This window comes from Silurus meridionalis, chromosome 16 (genome assembly GCF_014805685.1).
Source record: "Silurus meridionalis isolate SWU-2019-XX chromosome 16, ASM1480568v1, whole genome shotgun sequence".
Classification (NCBI taxonomy): domain Eukaryota; kingdom Metazoa; phylum Chordata; class Actinopteri; order Siluriformes; family Siluridae; genus Silurus; species Silurus meridionalis.
The window spans coordinates 4,800,561-4,821,823 of record NC_060899.1 but is presented as its reverse complement, the minus strand read 5'-3'; the positions used below and the strand labels follow the sequence as shown (position 1 = coordinate 4,821,823).

The window sequence follows — 21,263 nt, the reverse complement described above, 5'->3', positions numbered from 1 at the left end:
GATGCAATTAGCAGATCCCCTACCAACCCCCAGTGTACACTGATCAGACATAACATTATGATCCCCTGCCTAATATCGTGTTGGTTGTTTGTTTGGCCCCTTTTGCTGCCAAAACAGTTCTGACCCGTCGAGCATTAACAGCATTAACTTCACCAATGTGAGCTACAGTTGCTCGTCTGTTGGATCGGACCACACAGCCCAGCCTCTTCTCCCCAAGTGCATCAATGAGCCTTGGCCGCCCATGACCCTGTCTCCAGTTCACCACTGTTCCTTCCTATACCAGTCATCTATCCATCACAGTTTGGCCCTAGTCAACCTCGCTCAAATCCTTACGCTTGCACATTTCTCCTGCTCCTAACACATCAACTGTGAGGAGAAAATGCTGCCTAATACATCCCACCTAGGAACAGGTGCCATGTGGAAGAGATAATTAGTGTTAGCAGTTCACTTCACCGCTCATAATGTTTTAATGTTATCATAAAGTGGATCAGTGGATTTTGTGCTTTCAGGCTCTGATTGTGTTATACAGAATCACGTGTGTAAGTGTGTGTCATTGCAGAAGCAGCGCCCAGGTTCCTCCAAAATCCAATCTAACCCCTGATGTTCAGGCAAACCTGCTTCTGATCAATCTGATTCTGACACAAACAGACAGACAAAAAGACAGATGGGTAGATGCAAGGAAAGACAGAGACAGACAGACAGACTGATAGATAGATAGAATAAACAACAAATGTGTTAGTGCTTTGTGTAGATTCTATATAAACCTCTATTTTTTCAGATTTTGTATTTGGAATTCAATAATAATATTAATTAGAAGAAGAAGAAGAAGAAGAAGAAGAAGAAGAAGAAGAAGAGGTAGGAGAAGAGACCGTTAGAACGACTTCTAAGCGCATGCGCGGTTTTACAGCCGTTCCGGGTACACACTTGTGTTGTGCTGACGGATTTCGGTGGCACACCGCTAAGCTGTACTGGAGATGCTGGCCCCGGAGCCTGGCCTGGCCGGTCCGCTTGGATAGGCGAGTTCCAGGGGCGAGGTAGTGCGCATGTGGACGGTGTGCTCTTGATCCCGGACGCGGACCTCAGTGCAGAGAAGAAAGCAAAAATGGCTGGGATTATCAAAAAACAAATCCTGAAGCATCTATCCAGGTAAGAGCATGGCCAGGCTGCGGCTCAGTTTGGGGTTTATACCGGGGGACGAGGAAGTCTGTTCCATCATCTGATCAGCATGTCCACGTCCTTACACACCTCTTTCCTGCTCTTTCTGAGGGTTTTCTCCTTTATTGACACAGGGTTTGATTTGCTTCAATGGTTCTCTCACACTCTCGGTGTCTTTCATGTGAACTTGAACATTATTCAGATCGCTCAGATTTATAAAGGAATTAAAGGAGAAAGTCTCCTCTGAAACCCACTGCATGTCTTTATTCTTCTCGAGAATTTCTTCCCTGATTCTGCTCTTCAGTGTGTAGTTGATGATGCATTTCTGCAGGGCCATAAAAAGGTTGGGGGTTTCCTCCCTCTGACGTAACAGCGGGAATCTCCCCTTAAGCTTCTACACATTCAGAGATCAGGGACTGCACCATATGGATGGATGGATGGATGGATGGATGGATAGATCTTTATTTTTACAGTGAGACTCTGTAACTAGATAGATAGATAGATAGATAGATAGATAGATAGATAGATAGATAGATAGATAGATAGACAGACATCATCTGGTGACATGACACTGTTTTCTTTGGTGACTTTATGTGTAGACAATCTCTCTAAACATGGAACGACTATAAAGTTTTTATCAGGCGTTCCCACTACTGGTTGCCATGGTAACTTATTTGTATATGTTGTTTAGTTAAAGAAATCTAAATTACCCACAATGCCATTACCAGCAACTACCTTCTGATTGTGGCACCTCCCCCCACAAAGCTTCATGGTTATACCAACTTCAATCATCTGCATCTCGACTGCTATGCGTCGTGTGGACAAAAGTTTTGGGACACCTCACTTTTCCAGCTGTGTGTGGTCTATTACCAGACTGTTACTACAAACTTGAAGGTACACAACTGTATCAGATGTCTTTGGATGAGGTAGCGTTTTCCAACATCTCCCGCTATAGGGTTCGACCTCAACACTACTGAACAACTTTTGGGATGAATGTGAACGTTTACTGAACCCCAGGCCTCCTCACCACACCTACATCAGTACCTGACTTTACTAACACCTTTGTGTCTCAATGAATCTCTGCCAATCTCCACAAAACTGAATGAAACATCGTCCTGGAAGAGTGGAGGTTATTATAATGGGCACTAAATATGAAATGGGATTTTAAAAAAGCACTGGGGTGAGGTGTCTACAAACCATGGACTGTATCCGAATTACAGCGTTTGCACAGTTAGGGCGCCAGAACCTCTGAAAATCCTGACTTTCCTGATTTTAGTATAAATAGATGGAAGCGTTAGTTTACACTGTCGTTAGCGCGGTCACTGAGCGACGCCGCAGGATCTCGGATACAGACGCAGGAACAGACTGAGGAGGTGCAGATTCGGTCGTTGGCAGAAAACTGGGTGCTATTAAACACCACAGCATGTGCTTTTACACCCACTGAGTGTCTGTTTACTGAGACACACGCTGAGCATGAGGCGAAATGATCAGCACATGACACACGGCTTCCAGCTCAATCAGCGCTCCGTATGTGATCGAGTAATAAAGACGAGGATGAAGAGGGGATGGTTCTTGTTTTTCTTGAAGGACATGTCTACTCAAGTATTCAGAAAGGAGACTCTGGTGTCAGGGTTTTTTTTTGTTTGGTTTTTGTTTTTGTAACACAGTCAGCATGATGGTGCTTTTTTTTTGTACGATTGCATTCAAGAATCAAAAAGTGAGGCGGAGAAAGAAATAGAGGCTGGTGAGAACGAGAGAAAAGGAACAAAAAGCTAATGAGAAAAAGAAAAAACATAAGGCTCAAGAGAAACAAGAAAAAAGAGTAGAAGCTGGAGGAAAAAAAATTAGAGGCTGAATAGAAAAAAGACAAACGAGATACTAGTGAGAGAAATAATAAAAAAAAAGACAGAGAAAGAAAAATTGAGAGTGGTGAGGAAAAGAGATAAAACGAGAAAATGAAAAAACTGAGAAAAATCTAAAGGCTGGGTAGAAAAAGAAAATGAGATACTAAAAAAACCCCAAAAAAAAACACAAGAAAGAAAAATTGAGTGAATGTTGTGAAAGAGTTAAAAAAAAAATTGATACTACTGAGAAAAAAAAAAACAAGAGGGTCGAGGGAAAAATAGAAAAGTTAAGAGACCTTTGAGGAAAAGAGAAAACTGAGAGACTCGAGTGAAATAAGAAGAAATTAGGCTGGTGAGAAAAAATTAGATGCTGCGAGAAAAGCAGAAAAATCGACAGACAGGAGAATTAAAGAGAAAAAACAAGAGACTGGTCAGAAAAAGAAAAACAAGAGGCTTGGCAAAGAAAGAAAAGATGAGAGTGGTGACAAAAAAAAGAGAAAGAGAATAGGGTTTACGAGAAGAAAAAGAGAAGAAAGCGATAGGCTGGACGTTTATCGCTGCTATAACAAGCTATAAGTTACTTGGTCGGTGATCAGCATTTTCCTCCTGCACCAACATGTCAACAGTGTGTGTGTGTGTGTGAGATGATAGTGAGAGTCTTAACTTCTGTCCAACTGTAACAGAGGTCGGCTATTTTGAGAGGAAGGCGGTGAGAGACTAATTTGTAGTGGTGATGAGACTCAGTCCAGCCCCAAACACTCTGGTGGTCAGATTTTATTATTTTATATTAAAAAAAAAAACGAATGCAAAAAGAAAACGAGTGATGCAGAAGAGGTGTGTCTGGTCTTTCTGTCACCAAGGCTCCATCTCATTTACTGAATGTCCGTGTTTGTAGCGTTAGCAGAAAAACTGACACTCCCGTGAGAACTGACACAGAGATCGAGCGATATTATTCCAACCCTTCAGTTCTATCGTCCTTCCTTTGTTTTTGTTTTTTTGTCCTTCCATCCTTTCTTTGTTTTTTTTCTTTCTGTCATTTGTTTCCTTTCTACTTACTTCAACGATGGCTCCTTCTGTTTCACATCCTTCATCTCTCTCCCTCTTTTACTCTCTCTTCTTCCTCTTTCTATCCTCCCTTTCTGCTTTTCTTCTTTTTTTTACCTCCCTAATTTCCTCCCTATTCTTTCTTTCTTTACTTCTTTTCTCCCTTCCTTCTTATTTCATTCCTCGCATTCATTCTTTGCATCATATGTAATATGTGCCTGTAGGTTGCAATATTAAAAGGAATTCCTTTTTCCGCAGGTTTACAAAGAACCTGTCTCCCGATAAGATCAACCTGAGCACGCTGAAGGGAGAAGGTCAGCTTTCCAACCTGGAGCTGGACGAGGAGGTTCTGCAGAACATGTTAGATCTTCCCACGTGGCTCTCCATCAGTCGCGTCTACTGCAACAAAGCCGCCATCAGAGTGAGACGGGATAAAAAAATTCCATGTGCTGTTTGTTTTTGTGACAAGGGAACTTTTTACACTAACACACTTCTCTCTCTCTCTCTCTCTCTCTCTCTCTCTCTCTCTCTCTCTCTCTCTCTTTCTCTCCGTCACTCTTTCTTCTCCAGATCCAGTGGACGAAATTAAAGACGAGCCCCATATGCCTGGTGGGAATCCCCCTATTGTATTCTCATTTGTATTTTTCCTACTTCAAACCCCCCCGTCTATCATTCCTCATTTTCTCTCTCTCATGATCATCCCTCACTTTGTGTGTTCGATTGTGGACTTTTTTTAGTCCCTGTTTCTGTAAACAGGCTGATGGTTAGACAGACGCCTGTATAACTAGGTTTGCAAAATTCCAGATATTTTCGAAATTTCCACAGGAATTAATGGGAATATATGGGAATAAACTGGGAGCTTCAAAATCTTGCAGGATAATCTCGGTTAAAGCAACCAGCTTTAACGCAATTTAGATTAATTTCTATCCTGCACATTTATCAATCACATGCACACAGCAGACTTACTGCAGGGTTACTGAGGCCACGCCCCCTACATGCACTGTTCATTCTTCTAGAACATAACACACATCATTTCTTCAATCCTGCACACAAAATAATGTAAATCAATGGCCGTCTTGGTAAGTATCTACATAAAATACATGAATATTACATACATTTATCCTTAAAAAACTTCCTTGTGCTGTGTGTAAGCGATTGTGCAAGAAAATTATACAAACAATTAAATCAAAGTCAAAAATGTAATTTTTTTTAATCTGTATTAGTTTTGCACGGGTCAGTTTTTGACCAAATAAAATTTTTATATTTATGTTTGTATATGATACACTTCATATAAATTTTCCCACATTTCTAATGAATTCCAATAAATTTCCACAAATTTGTGATACGTTTACGTAAAGTTTCCATGAAAAAAAAAAGGTGGTTTCCACCTTTTTGCATAATGTATCATTTCCTCTTTTTCGTCTTTCTCTTGTCATAGTTTCTCGACAAGGTGGAAGTAGAGATGATGACATGCGAAGAGCCCCGCCCTCCAAACGGCCCGTCGCCCATCGCCATCACTGCAGGTCAAAGGTCAGAGATGGACAGTTTTCTTTCGTTTTTTCCTCTTCTTTTTTTTTTTTAATAAACGGTCATATTAAAGAACTGAACTCACTGGAGATGTTTTGTGTGTGTGTGTAGTGAGTACGGCTTTGCAGAGAAGGTTGTGGAAGGCATGTCAGTCATCATCAACTCCATCGTGATTAAAGTGAAGTCCAGAGCGTTTCACGCCTCTTTTGAGCTCTGGCAACTTCAGGGCTTCAGTCTGAACCCCAAATGGCAGAAGAGTGACCTCAGATACACACGAATCACACACCCTAAAAGAGGAGAGGTAACACACACACACACACACACACACAAATAACACATCGAGAGACGAAAGTATTGGGACACCAAACTTTTCCAGCCGTATGTTTTTTTTTTCCCAAACTGTTACCACAAAGTTGGTGGGACACAATAGAATTCAATTCAAATCAATTTTATTTCTAGTGTTTTTACAATCTACATTGTTTGAAAGCAGGTTTACAGAATGTACAAATTATAGAACAAAATTCACTTATATTCAACTTTGTATGTATTTATTCCCGAATGTGGTGAGGAAAATCTCCCTTAGATAGTATGAGGAAGAAACCTTGAGAGGAACCAGAATCAAAAGGGAAACCCCTCCTCATTTGGGTGACTCCAACATTGTGATTATAAATCATTCAAGTATTTCAAACGCTGGCGAGTGAGTAATATCATGTGATTATGAGTAATATATGATGTCTTATACAGTCAGTTGGAGTTGTGGAAACAGGAGCTCCTGAGTAACTCATAAATTAGCTCAACATCTGAGATCATTTTAGATTGAACACCAACTCCTCCATGCCCAAGCCTTTAAATGTTCAATAATGGAGAAACAGCATATGTAGAATTTAGGTTTTTTTGGAGTATTGAATAAAAGGTTGTTTATACTCAAAAATCCAAAGTCTGAAATCTTCATGAAGTGAGATCCAACTGGCACTGGTACATATCTAGATGTCTAAGGATCCTCACGAAGTCATCTTCTTTTTGAAGGTCTTTATAACTAGAGCCCTCTGGATGCTTCCTGATTCAAGCCGGGTCTGCATCTTCTAACTTCATGAGGTGGCACACCTGGAGCTATATCAATGAGGATATGGTTTGCATGGGTTTAAGTGGAAGATCTTGAGTGGCCTACTGTTTGATCTCTGATTCTCAACATCAGTATCTGACTACTAACACCATCATGGCACATAAACGCAAATGTCCACAAGCACACTCCAAAATCTAGTGGAACATCTTCCCAGAAGTGTGGGGGTTATTATAACAGAGAATAGACATTAAATGTGGAATAGGATGTTCACACTCAGGTGTCTACAAACTTTTGTCCATAAAGTGTATATTGTTAAAAGTCCATTTCATGGCATCAGGCACCAATCCAGTGGCCAGAATGCTGTTTTGGCACGTGCTATGACATAATTTTTTACTTTTATTTTTTTTTAGATCTTTCTAGGTCATTTTAAACTCACGGAATCAAAAGTGTTGAGTTTGCTAACAGCAAAAACATCTAACTAGAAACTAACTTTGTGTGTGTGTGTGTGTGTGTGTGTGTGTGTGTGTGTGTGTGTGTGTGTGTGTGTGTGTGTTTGTGTGTGTTTTGCAGGTGCTGACTTTTAAAGAAATCAACTGGCAGAGTTTGCGCATCGAAGCAGACGCTATAGAAAGCGAGGAACAGGATTTAGGGACCACACCCATACGCCTTATCACCAACCAGGGGCGCATCCGGATCGCCCTTAAACGCAGGGTAATATATCAAGCGATGCTAATAATAACAATACAACTTTAAATAGTCATTTGTCCTGAATAGGGTTGGAAAAGGGCGGAAAATTTCCAGTAAATTTCCAGAAACTTTCTATGGGAACTTCATGTGGGGAATTTTGGAAACATTCCAATACAAGCATAAATATAAACATTTGTTTGGTCATAAGCTGACATGCATGCGAACATATACAGATGACAGTTTAATTTTGTTTGCACAGTATTCACCAAGATGGACATTGTTTTACATTATTTTGTGTGCAGTATTTAAGAAATGATGTGTGTTATGTTCTAGAGGAATGCACAGTGCGTGTAGGGGGCGTGGCCTCACTAAACTTTGCAATAAGTCTGCTGTGTGCATAATGATTGTTGAATGTGCAGTGTACAGTTGTGTTCAAAATTATTCAACCCCCACTGAAATTGATTGTTTTGGTCGGTTTGACATTGATTATGATCATTCAGTCATCCTGCTTACAATTAAATCAAAGAGGCACGTGTAGGTCAGACAAATATAACATAACATTTATAATGAAATAACCACAAATGTCTTTTCTGAGCTCACATCATTGAGTTTTATTCAACCCCCAAGTGACATTCAATCTTAGTACTTAGTACAACATCCTTTTACAGTAATAACAGCTTTTAAATGTGAAGCATAGCTTGACACAAGTGTCTTGCAGCGATCTACGGGTATCTTCGCCCATTCATCATGGGCAAAAGCCTCCAGTTCAGTCACATTCTTAGGCTTGCGCACTGCAACTGCTTTCTTTAAGTCCCACCAGAGGTTCTCAATCGGATTTAAGTCTGGTGACTGCGATGGCCACTTCAAAATGTTCCAGCCTTTAATCTGCAACCATGCTCTAGTGGACTTGGAGGTATGCTTGGGATCATTGTCCTGTTGAAAGGTCCAACGCCTTCCAAGCCTCAGGTTTGTGACGGACTGCATCACATTGTCATCCAATATCTCCTGGTACTGAAGAGAATTCATGGTACCTTGCACACGCTGAAGCTTCCCAGTACCTGCAGAAGCAAAACAGCCCCAAAGCATGATTGACCCCCCGCCATGCTTCACAGTAGGCAAGGTGTTCTTTTCTTCATAGGCCTTGTTCTTCCTCCTCCAAACATAGCGTTGATCCATGGGCCCAAACAGTTCTAATTTTGTTTCATCAGTCCACAGAACACTATCCCAAAACTTCTGTGGTTTGTCCACATGACTTTTGGCATACTGCAGTCGACTCTTCTTATTCTTTGGGGACAGCAAGGGGGTGCGCCTGGGAGTTCTGGCATGGAGGCCTTCATTACGCAGGGTGCGCCGTATTGTCTGAGCAGAAACTTCAGTACCCACATCTGACAAATCTTTTCTCAGTTCCTCAGCAGTCACACGGGACTTTTCTCCACTCTACGCTTCAGGTAGCGCACAGCAGTCGAAGTCAGCATCTTCTTTCTGCCACGACCAGGTAGCGTTTCAACAGTGCCCTTTGCCTTGAATTTGCGAATGATGCTTCCTATGGTGTCTCTTGGTATGTTTAACATCTTTGCAATCTTCTTATAGCCATTGCCCTTCCTGTGAAGAGTAATCACCTGTTCTCTTGTCTTCCTGGACCATTCTCTTGACCTCACCATGTTTGTAACCACACCAGTAAATGTCTAGAAGGAGCTGAGTATCACAGTCATTTTAAATCTGCCTAATTGGTGCTTATTAGGCTTTATTGCTGCTCCCTGATATCCACAGGTGTTTTCAATACCTGATTGAAAACACTTCATTGAACCTCTGTTCTTCAGAGTGGTAGTCTTTAAGGGGTTGAATAATTATGTAAATGAAGAATTCACAAAAGAAACATTTACTACTGTATTACAAAACTAATTGATGTCATTTTAGTTGCATATGGTTCTTTAAGAAGTCCTTGTAGGATTTCATTCTGAATACAATTACAAATGTACACTAAATTCCCTAAAACCATTTACAGCATTGGGGGTTGAATAATTTTGAACACAACTGTAGACATGATTTAATCAAGATTATTCTGCAAGTTCCCTGTTATAGGCTGACCTGCAATTTTGCAGTGTTTTCTTTCTATCACAAGTGTGGCTTCAGGTCATTAGAAAACATCTGGGGATAGACATTATAAACCTGTTATTGGTGCATGTATCTGCTGACAGGTGAAGGACTGTAATGTTCTAGCGTCAAAACTGCTCTTCATCCTGGATGACCTGCTGTGGGTTCTGACCGACTCTCAGCTTAAAGCCGTCATCCATTACGCTAAATCTCTGAGTGAGGCCATGGAGAAATCTGCACAGCAGAGGAAGAGCATGGAGGTAAACACACACACACACACGGTTGCTGATTTGGTTCTTCATTTGAATAAATATATGTGAAAACACCATTACAATGTTTTGAATACCTGCTGATTTTTTTAAATTAGGGTGTATTTACTTCTGGCATCAGAGAAGAGTTCTATCAGCAACCTTGGCTTAAGAATAGTTTGTTCGCTTAAAAAGGGCACATTTTTTCAAAGATAAAAAAATGTCCTATATTTTTCGCTTCAGACTGTCCCTAGCTCTCCTGGGCCCCGCCCCCCATGGCCAGAGCCGCACCCGGTTTCCTTGGCAACTCCCAACACGTTGGCACAGTATTTTGATCAGTATGATGTGAAGGAGTCATCATATCACACGTTTATTTCTCGCCTGGATCTGCACATCTGCAACGACAGCTCCTTATCAGAAACAGGTCAGTTACCTCATCACTCTTACCTCGGTTCCTCACACCTGGCCACATTTACCTTCTCCAGACACATCTGTCCTATTTTCCTCACTCCAACATACCTGGCCACATTTACCTCACTCCAACATACCTGGCCACATTTACCTCACTCCAACATACCTGGCCACATTTACATCACCCAGACACATCTGTCCTCTTTACCTCACTCCAAGAAACCTGCTTATTTACCTCACTTTAACACACTTGGCCACATTCACCTCACTCCAACATACCTGTCCACATTTACCTCACCCGGACACATCTGTCCTTTTTACCTCACTCCAAGACACCTGCTTACTTACCTCACTCCAACATACCTGGCCACATTTACCTCACCCAGACACATCTGTCCTTTTTACCTCACTCCAAAACACCTGCTTACTTACCTCACTCCAACACACCTGGCCACATTTACCTCATTCCAACACACCTGGGTTTATGTTTACCTCAATTACTAATAGCGTTATATTTACCTCACTCCAACACACCCGGTCTCACTTCAACACATCTTGGCCTTACTTATCTTACACCACACCAACACATCTGGCTTTAAATTTACCTCACTCCAACACACCTAGCCTCATTTACCTCACTCAAATACACCTGACTTATTTACCTCAATCCAACACATCCGACCTTATTTACTTCACTCCCAACATACCTGACCTTATTTAACTCCCTCCTACAAACATGGCTTATTTTACCTCACTCCAGCACATCTGGCCTTACATCACACCAACACACTTGCATTTATTTAACTGGCTTTATTTACCTCACTCCAATATGTGTGGCCACATGTACCTCACCACAACACACCTGGCTGTCCTGATTACCTAACCTGAGTACAGTTTTGAGTTTTGACTACACCTTTTTATTCGTCCAATCGTACACTTACGGAGACTAATAACTAGTGCTGATTTCTTCACCTGAACCCACCTGCTCTAATTACCTGCTTGTAATCAGAGACATTTTGTCCTAGTCCAAACGGCATAAAAGTTATTTGCTTGGGTCCATTAAGTGACCAGGTTTAATAGGCGATGTCTCAATATTTGACCATTATTTTTTAGGTGAACCCCCTATTCCAGGCTCCCAGGGTGCAATGCAGCTGACCTTCCGTAAACTGGGTTTTGATTATTACCCCTTCCACAGACCAGGTAAGTGGATACCTTTTCAGCCTCACCTATTAATTTATTAATATATTTTCTATTACATTTATTTCAGCCTAATAGTCTTAAATGTTTTAAAATAATTTTATACTATAAACCATAATATCTAACCGAACAGGTCTCGTGCTTGTGTGTATGCGTGTACAGGTGATGGCTGTCGACATTGGGAGCGTCACTGTAGCGCTCTGGACTCTCGCACTCAATGGGCATCCAAACTGCTACAGGATTTTCAGAAGAAACTGGAGAGCTCAGGATTTCCCCAACCTCCATCCGAACCTCGTGATCCTAACGCACAGTCTCCGGGTCGAAAAATGCACAGTGAGAAAAAGCAGAAATGTTTCACAGAAGTATGAGTGTGGAGGTTTTTGTGAACTGATGAAAGGATGCCGATTGTTTTATGTAAGGAGATGAGTCCGTTCCAAACCCTGATGACAGTTCGGCTTTGAAGAACCTCCGCTCCAGCTGCATGGTGATCCGAGTGGACGATCTGGACATCCGTCAGGTTTCTGTCAATTCACACACACACAAACACACTCACACACAGTCATAGGTTTCATTTAGAAATGGTAAGAAATAATTAAACGTTCCAGGGGGACGATGAGACACTTTTCCACTGGGGGTTTCGGGTTTCTTTTTAGCTCCGCCCCTTTATCGTTCAGCAATAGACTAATATCTGATTGTAATTCCAATCTCGAAAGCATGGGACTGTCTCGTGTCCGTTCGTTTCTGTCTGTTGCTTTACCCACAGTGCCCTTTGTTTATATTGGCTTCCCTGGTAATTACGAGCAAAGAAGGCTGCGAAATATTTTGCAAATTGTTTAACTTTTTGATCTTTTGTTTAAAATAAAATAAAAAAAATACTCGTTTTCCACCTGTCTGTGTGTAGAAGTTTCTCTCCACCCTTCTCTCCTCTGGTGACTGAGTGAGTCAGTATGACAAACAGAACAGAGAAGTGAAAGAGTTTGTAATCACAGAAAAGATAGAGGGAACATTCAGAAGAGAGAAGTAGGAAGAGAAACAAAATGAGTGAGGGATTACTACTGAACATGTGGGGCTTTTTCTGTTTTTCTGCCTACCTACCTCTCTCTCTCTCTCTTCGTCACTCTCTTTATCTTTTACTTAGTCTTTTTCTTTTAGTCTCTCTTGTTCTTTCTTTCTTACTTCTTGTTTCTACTTTTCCCTCTGCCTTTTTTTTTCTTTTTATCTCTTTCTTTCTTTCTTTCTTTCTTTCTTTCTTTCTTTCTTTCTTTTCTTTTATTTCTCTCTCACTATCTCTTTTTATTTCTTTTCTTTTCCTTCTCTCCCATCTCTTCATTTCTTTTCTCTCTGGCTCTCTCTTTCTCTTCTATATCTCCCTTTTCTTAATATTTATCTCTCTTGCCCTTTCTTACTCTTTCTCTCTTTATTTCTCTCTCCCCCTCACTCTCTTGTTTCCTATGCTAACTCTTCCCCTCTCTTTCTTAACCTTTATTATTTTCCTTTCTCTCTTTATCTTTCACTCCTACCTAATTTAGTTCTTCTGAACTTCTTCTGAACTTCCTGAAAGAGGAAAAGAGATACTTTCTCTATCTCTTTTCCTCTTTTTCTTCCCTTCCCTCTCTCTGTCTCTTTTTCTCTCTCTTACATGTCAGGAAGTTTAGAAGAACTAAACGCGGAACCTCAGATATATCTGTGACTCACTGCTACTAGACACACACACACACACACACACACACACACACACACACACACACACACACACACACAGACGTCCTCTATTTATCCCTGTGTTGTCCCTCAGCTCTTATTTCTCAGTGTTTTCTGCCTCTTTGTTGTCTCAGGTGTCCATCAGGGGGCGTCACAGCAAGAAAACCCAGTCGCTTTTATCATGTAATCGCAAAGTGCTGAACATGGCGGAGAACACACCTGCGATCCACCTGCAGTTTACCGAGTACTACTTCCCTCACAGCGCTGCAGGACCCGGTACCTCTTTTATTTCACTGCACTTGCGTTTGTTTATTTTATTATTATTTTATTTTAATTTGTATATACTGATTCAGATACAGGATTGAGAAACAGAATCCCTCCCCCAGGAACAGGAAGTCATTGTGAGTACACTCTAACTTCATGTACGTTATAAAGGTCACTACAGGTTAGTTTTTAGTTTACTACAAACATAACAAGAACAGGACTCTTCCCATAGAGATATCAGGGCCTCCTCAATCCACACTATATGGACAAAAGTATTGGGACACCTGACTTCTCCAGGCATCTGTGGTTCATCCTCAAGTCACACAATTGTGTAGGATCCTTTGCCAGAGATGGCAAAAGTACACACATCATATTTCAGACTACACTTTTTCTTTTCTTTACTGATGTTTTTTTGGGGATACTTTTGCTTTAACTTCACAACACTTTAATGTCAAATATCTTTTTTCATTTTTTTTTATTTTATTTATTTTTTTTTTTACTTTCAAATAATTTTATATTATGACTCAAACCATAATATCTAACCGAACAGGTCTCGTGCATGTGTGTATGCGTGTACAGGCAATGGCGGTCGACACGCATACATCAATTCACCCCAGCTGTGAACGACTTCAACTTTCACATTAAAGATACATTAAAGACGCATATGAAGCAGCTACCGATGCGACGCGATACGATTCGCCTCTATTACAATGCGGTGCGATCTTATTTCGATTTAATGCAACACGTTGCAGTGAGACAAATTTTATACTATGCAATTCAATCTGTACCATATCGGTCTCTCTTATATCTTTTGGTTCAGACAGACAGCAAATCATCCATTTACTTTCTTGAATTGCCGCTTTTAACGCATGGCCCTTTCACAAACAGGCCTTTGTAGTGCAAAAAAAAAAAAAGATAAAATCAAACCAGATGTTCTTTTCCTGGTATGTCTTCAGGAAAACACAGCTCTACCTCTGCCATGTTAATCTGTAGTCTATGTGACTCTCAGGACACGCCTCAGTCTCTGTAGTGCTGTGACACGTCTATTCGCACAGCGGTGCTGTGAGGAAGAGTTTAGCAAGGAGAAATCGATCTACATATCAAATATTGGTCACTTTCTAAATAATAAAAGTTGCTCATCTACTAATAATGATATCTTTTTTAAAAATCAATGTATAACATTGTTAACCTTCATGCTAATACGCTATAGTTAGAAAGTTGACTACAAGCTCTATGATAAACATGCTAACAAGGCTCTCTCTCTCTCTCTCTCTCTCTCTCTCTCTCTCTCTCTCTCTCTCTCTCTCTCTCTCTCGCCTCCTCTTTACTTTCTGTCTGTTTTTGTCTGTCCTGTCTTTCTGCAGTGCCCTGCTCTAATCTGTACGGTCAGCTGAACGGTTTGCAGCTGTGTGTCGACGCCGCAAGTGTGTTATGGATGTACGTGTTTTGTCGTGGCTTGCTGACGACTCTGGAGCAGGTGAAAGCCTTTTATCACCTGCAGGACAGCAGCAAGAGCGAGGAACACGTGGATGTCCGAGTGGACGCCACACAGCTCAAGGTAAGATTTGCTTCAAGATATTTCGCTTTAAGCACTCGCTTCATCTGATTGTCATATTTATTTTAAAAACAATTTCTCCGTAGCTGATCGTTCCTCTCGACTCCTCCATCTTGGACCACCCCGATCGTCCACATGCTCTGTGTTTCACGCTCTCTCAGGCATTTCTGAGCAACACGCATCACTCTCCTCACTCGTCTTTTGCCGACCTCGAGTCCACGTTCTCGTCTTTCGCTGCTCAGGCGTTTTTCCGGCCCTCGCCGGCCGCTGATTTTCCTCGTGACCGGAACACTTTGCACCCTCTCCCTCCAGGGTTCCTGAAGTCCGATCCCTCGCTCTCACTTCCACGTTCACGGGATGTATGGAGTCTCAGCCTGTCTCAAGCAGCGGGGTGTTTCGAGGGTGCACGGCACGGAGGCAAAGCACCGGCGTTCATGGAGCCGTTCGCTGCATGCGTATGGATGTGCCGCCCGCAAGCTTTAACGAGGTCCCTGAGTCAGGAGGGAGCGACGTACACCGAAAAAACATCCAATCACGACCCTCCGTCAGCATCCGTCCACTTCCTGGTTCAGAGCATCACCCCGATCCGAATGTGGCTCAGTCATTATCAGTACGTTGCTCTGCTCCGGATGAAGGATTACCTCACGAGGTTAGCCTCCGACCTCGATCGCTTTCCGAGCTCAAAGACCGAAACTCCCCCTCCTCCGACGGTGTGTGTATCACTCAACTTGGAGGTGCTGGAGATCGGTTTACTTCTTCCCCCGCTTGTTGGGAAAACGGACGAAGAAGAAGAAGCGCCAGAGGAAACGGACACACAAAGCCTCACGGACTCGGATCTCTCGCCAACGCGCCCGGACAGCGGGATCGTAGGAAGCACGGAGAAAGCGCTAGAGCAGGATGAGGCAGAGTGTGACGGAGTGGGGGTGGAGTCTGTAGAGGAGGCACGCGAGGCTGTCGAAGAGGGATTGGACGAAGAGAGAGGGCAGGGAGGCGAGTCGCAGGTCACGACCTTTCTGCGAATGTCTCCTGCGATAGTGCAGAATCCCAGCACCTCCATGGTCAGCCTGGAGGGGGAGCTGTCGAATGCGCTCAGTGTGACCAAAGACGTGACTAAAGACGCTCTCAGTGCTTCCCTGGACCTCACCAAGGGGGCGCTGAACATCACTAAAGACGCGTTCAGCATGCTGAGCCGGGGATCTGCCATGAGCAAAATCTTCAGCACTCAGAGCAGGTAAGCAGAGAGATGAGGAAGGTTGTAGCTAGGAGTGCAGCTGGTGGATAATAAATCTCATAAACCCACAATTTATTCGCAATAGAACGTAGTAAACATACGAAATGTTTAAACTGAAAACATTTATAATTTTAAGGACACAGTAAGGTCATTTTGAATTTGATGGATGCAAAAAGTAAGTGTTATTAAAAATGTAACCGTGCGTTAACATGATCCAGAAACGCCGTCACGCAGTGTGTGTGTGTGTGTGTGTGTGTGTGTGTGTGTGTGTGTGTGTGTGTGTGTGTGTGTGTGTGTGTAGGGAACCAGACGATTCTGCTCTGCGTCTGCCACCCCTCAAACACTCCCTTTCCCAGAGTTCCTGTGACAGCATGCTCATGGACACCAGCGTGGCTGACGATGGCCTCTCCTTAGACAGTGACACCAGCGAGAACTTTGTCATCCTCACAGACTCGGGTGTGACATCATCACTGTGTGACAGTCACCAGCCTTGCTAGATCTCTGACATCATTCACTAAGACACCTCTTTTTCTGTCTCTCGTGCTACATCTTTTTTTCTCTTTGTCTCTATAGTCTTCCAGACTTGTCTGGTGCCTGCTGTCTGTCTTTCTGTCTAGACGTGTTTTTGTTTGTCTGTCTTTTTCTATTTACATCTCTCTCTTTTCATGAGTCTCTCTGCAGGTCTGTCTGTCTTTCTATCTATCCATCGTTTTGTTTCTCTGTCTTTTTCTATCTACATCTCTCTTTTTTCATGTGTCTCTCTGCATGTCTGTCAGTGTTTTGGGCTCTCTGTCTTTTTCTGTCTACATCTCACACTACCTCTCTATTCATGTCTCTTTTTTTTCCCTGCATGTCCATTACTCTCACTCTCTGGGCATGTTTCTGCCTATCTGTCCTTTTTTTCTTTTGTCCATCTGTCTCTCTCTCTTTCTCTCTTTCCATGTCTGTCTGTTTTTTCACCTCTCTGGTTCTCCCTCTCTGAGCATGCTTCTGCCTTTCTCTCTGTCTGTCTTTTTGTCTCCCCCTCTCTCTTGCTCTCTCTTTCTCTGTGTCTTACTCTGTTCTTCTGTCTGTCTCAGAGTCTGCTCGTCCTAACGGCACCCCTGTCCACTCAGTGAGGACAGACGGAGGATCATCAGCCGATCTGAGCAGCTCACTGTCTCACAGCACCGAGGACATGTCTCAGGATATGGTGAGACACACACATACACAGACACATATACTTACTGCCTGTGAGAGGGGGCGGAGCTAACAGACTTTATTACGACAGGTGTGTGTGCTTCTGGTTTCTGTGCGCGCTGTCCGCTCTCTGATGGAGCTCCGGGGGCAGGACGCAGTGGTGGCGATGGAGGTTCGGTCTGTCACACCAAAGCAGCTGGGAAACCAGCGAGTGGTGGATCTGCAGACGCTCTCGCACGGTGAGACACACTCGCGTACGCTGAGACACTGCGAGAGACATTGCCCTAACCCAGTACCAGAGCAGTCTTTTCTCTCCTCTCTAAAGGTGCTCTTTCTCTACCCATGTCCCCTGTGTCCCGTGCCCCGGTGGTGTGTCTGAGGATGGAGGCGGGGCCAGGGGCGGGACGTCACTGCTGCACGGCGGAGAGCACGGGATTCGTAGAGGTGTGTGTGCATGGCTGCGAGGCAGAGCTGCTCACCTCGACAATAAACACACTCGGCCCATTCATGGAGGACGAGCTAAACTCCGAAGGCCAGCCAATAAGAATCAGCATACACAACACCCGCATCACGCTTAAGGTGAGGGGACGGGGGCTAATGTCTTTGTAATGAATTCACAGATTAAAGTCATGATTTACTAAAAATAGGATATTGAGGACTTGGCAACACTAACAGAATGTGTGTGTGTGTGTGTGTGACAGGATGACGGCCCCCGTGTGTATCCCACTGCTCCCCAGGCTGTACCTATCTCCTTTGTTCTAGATGGTTTAGTTCTGGAGCGGCTAGACGATGCCATACTTACAGTCAGACGTGGGTATAGTGTGTGAGAGAGTGAGCAAGTGATTGTGTGAGAGAGAGAGAGAGAGAGAGAGAGAGAGAGTCTGTGTGTGAGAGAGAGAGTGTATGGGTGAGTGTGTGAGAGAGAGAGTATATTTAAAAGCGACTGTGTGTATGTGAGAGAGAGAGAAAGAGAAAGAGAGAGAGTATATCTGAGAATGATATTTATTATACAAGTGTACGAGACAGTGTGTGTGAGAGATAAGCGAGAGTAAGTGTGTGTGAAAGTGTGAGCGAGTGATTTTGTGTGTGTGTGTGTGTGTGTGTGTGTGTGTGTGTGGTTTATTCACATTGTTCTAAATTTCTCTTTAAGCCACTGGCAGCCAATTAGACAAAGCCTGCTGTGGACCTGAAGGAGATGACAAGGTATACTCTCTCTCACACACACACACACACACACACACACACAGAGAACTGTTTGACCAAATAGACCTTGTCTCTTATTTGTGTGTGTGTGTGTGCGTGTGTGTGTGTGTGTGTGTGCGTGCGTGCGTGCGTGTTCTCGTATCCAGGCGCTGCGGGCGGAGCTTGCTGATGTTCACTCAGCCCTCTCCTCTGCCCTTTCAGACCGAGAACGTCTCCTACAGGAAATCCGTAAATACGACCCGTCCTTTACGATATGACCTCACACTGCTGTCGGGAGGGACAGAGGTCAGACGCTACGGTTCAGACACCAAGAACAAGATTTCTGTGTGTGTATATATATATATGTGTGTGTGTGTGGAAGGAACGAGTGTGTCCTCTTCCTGCTGTACTGACGTCCTGCTGTACTGAAGAGCTTTCCTTCCTCGTATTTAGGTAGTGACCAAAACAGTGTTTTATCTATACTTTTATTTAATATTTTATTTCTATTTTGTAGTGGAACCGTTAGTATTAGCTGCTAATGAGACGTGTCATTACGTGTGTGTGGGTTCATGGGTTCAGAGTGTGAGAGCTGAAAACAGAGCTCGGGACCTTGGCCTTATTTTAGCTGCACTGTGTGTGTGCGCGTGTGTGTACGTATGGGTGCATGTGTGTTTTGTTAGCTGTGTGTATGATTTTACACACATATACACACACTCAGCGCATCGTACGCTCATTGCAGGTGCCAATTGAAAAAAAAGAATTTAAGCCACAATCTTTTCCTCAATTCTTTGAACACAATTTATAAGAATCGTCATTTTTGACACACACACATACTGCAAGGGATTTCCTTGAACGCAGTGCAGAGGGTTTGAGCGCTGATTAGAACAATAAACATTGCCGTGAATGTTAGCTATTTCATCAAGACGATTGTAGTGTTAGTGTGTGATGAGACTGTATCCCTCATTCATTACCCTCTCACGCATGCTGTAGTCTCATTTGTATTTTTTTTTCTTGTATATTTTGTTACTGGAAGTGATATTTTTATTAGTTGGTTTTTTTTTTTTTACACAATTTGCACAAACCTGAAAATGTGACAGGTTTCGATATAAATTGCGTGCTAGACTCCCGATTTCGTGTAAATCTTTTTCTTTTATATAGGTTGGCAAGGCAGAGACAGAGGTTCTGTGTACACCGAAATCCACACCCTCATATCTATGCATTCGTGACGAATAGCACGTGACACAGGTGTGTTCAAGGAAATAATCCATTCCATTTCCCTCACGTATATACATGGATATGAGGGGCGTGTCACGGACTATTTTCATTGAACACGTCACGTGGCCTCGTATCTATGTATATACGTGAGGAATATTACATGACAGGAGGATTTCTATGGAAGTAATCCCTGAGAGGCCCTAATATCCGTGTGTGTACACGTGAGGAATAAGGACATGTTCTATGACAGGGTGGAGGAATGGCATCAGATGGTTCCCCTATAGCGGCACACCCTGAAGTGTTTGATTCCGCTTGTACCACAGTAGTTTATAAGTAAACATCCCGCTTGTTGCTCCGTTAGACCCGTTACCTCCTGCTGTTGTACAACGTTGCTGCTGTAGTAGCTGTAACCGTTCGTTTTGTGGTTCCAGCTTGCCATGTCACTGGAACCCGGGACGTTTCCCACGTTCTGACCCAACAAATGTGCTGACACTGTAGACTCCATCCTTATAATAACACTTTATAACAAACTTTATCTGTTATATCAACGATTTTACATTTGAAATGACCGGCGTATGACCAGTCGCACAATGTCAGGGAAGCTGTTGCTATAGAAACGATAAACCGTATTAGGACCAACCTTTATGTTGTAGTGGCAACTACGGTCCGAGCCGCTATAATAAAAAATTAATCAACACCTTCAGAATTCACCTGTACTGCGGTGTACGTTCTAAAGAACATTATAATTGCAAGAGGGGAAGTTATTATTATTATTATTATTATTATCATTATTAAGACCCTCCCCCTTTCTTGTGAAATGCCTATTATGCCTAAATTATTACATTTGAAAATGCCGTTTTCGTCCAAAAAAATCGCTTCGCGTCCACACTTTTGTTTTCAATCATTTAGTTTCCTGAAAGTCGCTCATCCACACCGAAACATCTGAAAACGCTCACGTTTCGTACTGCGCTTCGACCCGTGCCATTTCCACCTGTTGTTTATTTACTTTCCTACTTTTTTAAACGTCGCCTACGTTTTCCCACTGCGACGTGGGGAAGAAAAAACTGCATTTTTAAATTGATCCGTTTTGGAGAGCTAATTTTCAATGGCTTCGTTGTGAGGCAGACAGTACAGCGCCCCCCGGCTGTGCGACTAAACACATGGAAATCATCAGAGATTCTAAACGTAAGGCATGTTATAGTTGGAATTTCAAATCGTTATTACAGATGTTAAATCTGGGATTAAAAATCTTTAAGGAAGTCTGCATTTGAGTCTGGAAAAGAAAAATGTGTTGTAATCCTGTATCTCATATGCACGACCGAGCAGTTGAGGTCAAGGGCCTTGTTTAAGGGCCCAGCAGTGGCAAAGTCACAAACTTCTGATCAGAAGGTTGTTCTGTCTGAACCACTGAGCTCAACGTCCCCTTTAATAAATCACACATTCGGAGTCCTGTTACAGTCCGAGAGTGGACAATGAATAATTTCTTTCAATACAAAGGGAGAATACATTTCTCTTTATTTAAACCAGTAGTGTGTGTGTGGTGTGTGTGGTAGTGTAGGACGTCTTCGGTGTTAGACGCGTTACAACAATTTCATGTTAACTCTCATGGTACGCCATCGCAGCATGACGGTGTGAAAAATGTAGCATTTTATAAGCATTTTCGAAA

At 42.7% G+C, this 21,263-nt stretch overlaps 1 protein-coding gene across 2 annotated transcripts; it reads left to right on the top strand.

Annotated features, from left to right (window-relative positions):
- Nucleotides 1-919: 919 nt before the first annotated feature.
- Nucleotides 920-19,511, top strand: uhrf1bp1 (UHRF1 binding protein 1). Of its 2 annotated transcripts, XM_046869641.1 has the most exons (22): nucleotides 920-1,146; nucleotides 4,302-4,464; nucleotides 4,614-4,652; nucleotides 5,482-5,573; nucleotides 5,682-5,871; nucleotides 7,204-7,344; nucleotides 9,519-9,674; nucleotides 9,906-10,086; nucleotides 11,187-11,273; nucleotides 11,433-11,603; nucleotides 11,690-11,787; nucleotides 13,106-13,247; nucleotides 13,325-13,372; nucleotides 14,600-14,793; nucleotides 14,877-16,021; nucleotides 16,323-16,477; nucleotides 17,101-17,213; nucleotides 17,292-17,439; nucleotides 17,526-17,779; nucleotides 17,902-18,010; nucleotides 18,351-18,403; nucleotides 18,550-19,511. In XM_046869641.1, exons 1-22 carry the CDS (start codon nucleotides 1,103-1,105, stop codon nucleotides 18,658-18,660), a joined length of 3,834 nt encoding a protein of 1,277 aa, XP_046725597.1. In that variant the 5' UTR covers nucleotides 920-1,102; the 3' UTR covers nucleotides 18,661-19,511. The 2 variants fall into 2 exon arrangements, with proteins under 2 accessions (XP_046725597.1, XP_046725598.1); XM_046869642.1 differs by lacking the exon at nucleotides 13,325-13,372.
- Nucleotides 19,512-21,263: the final 1,752 nt, after the last annotated feature.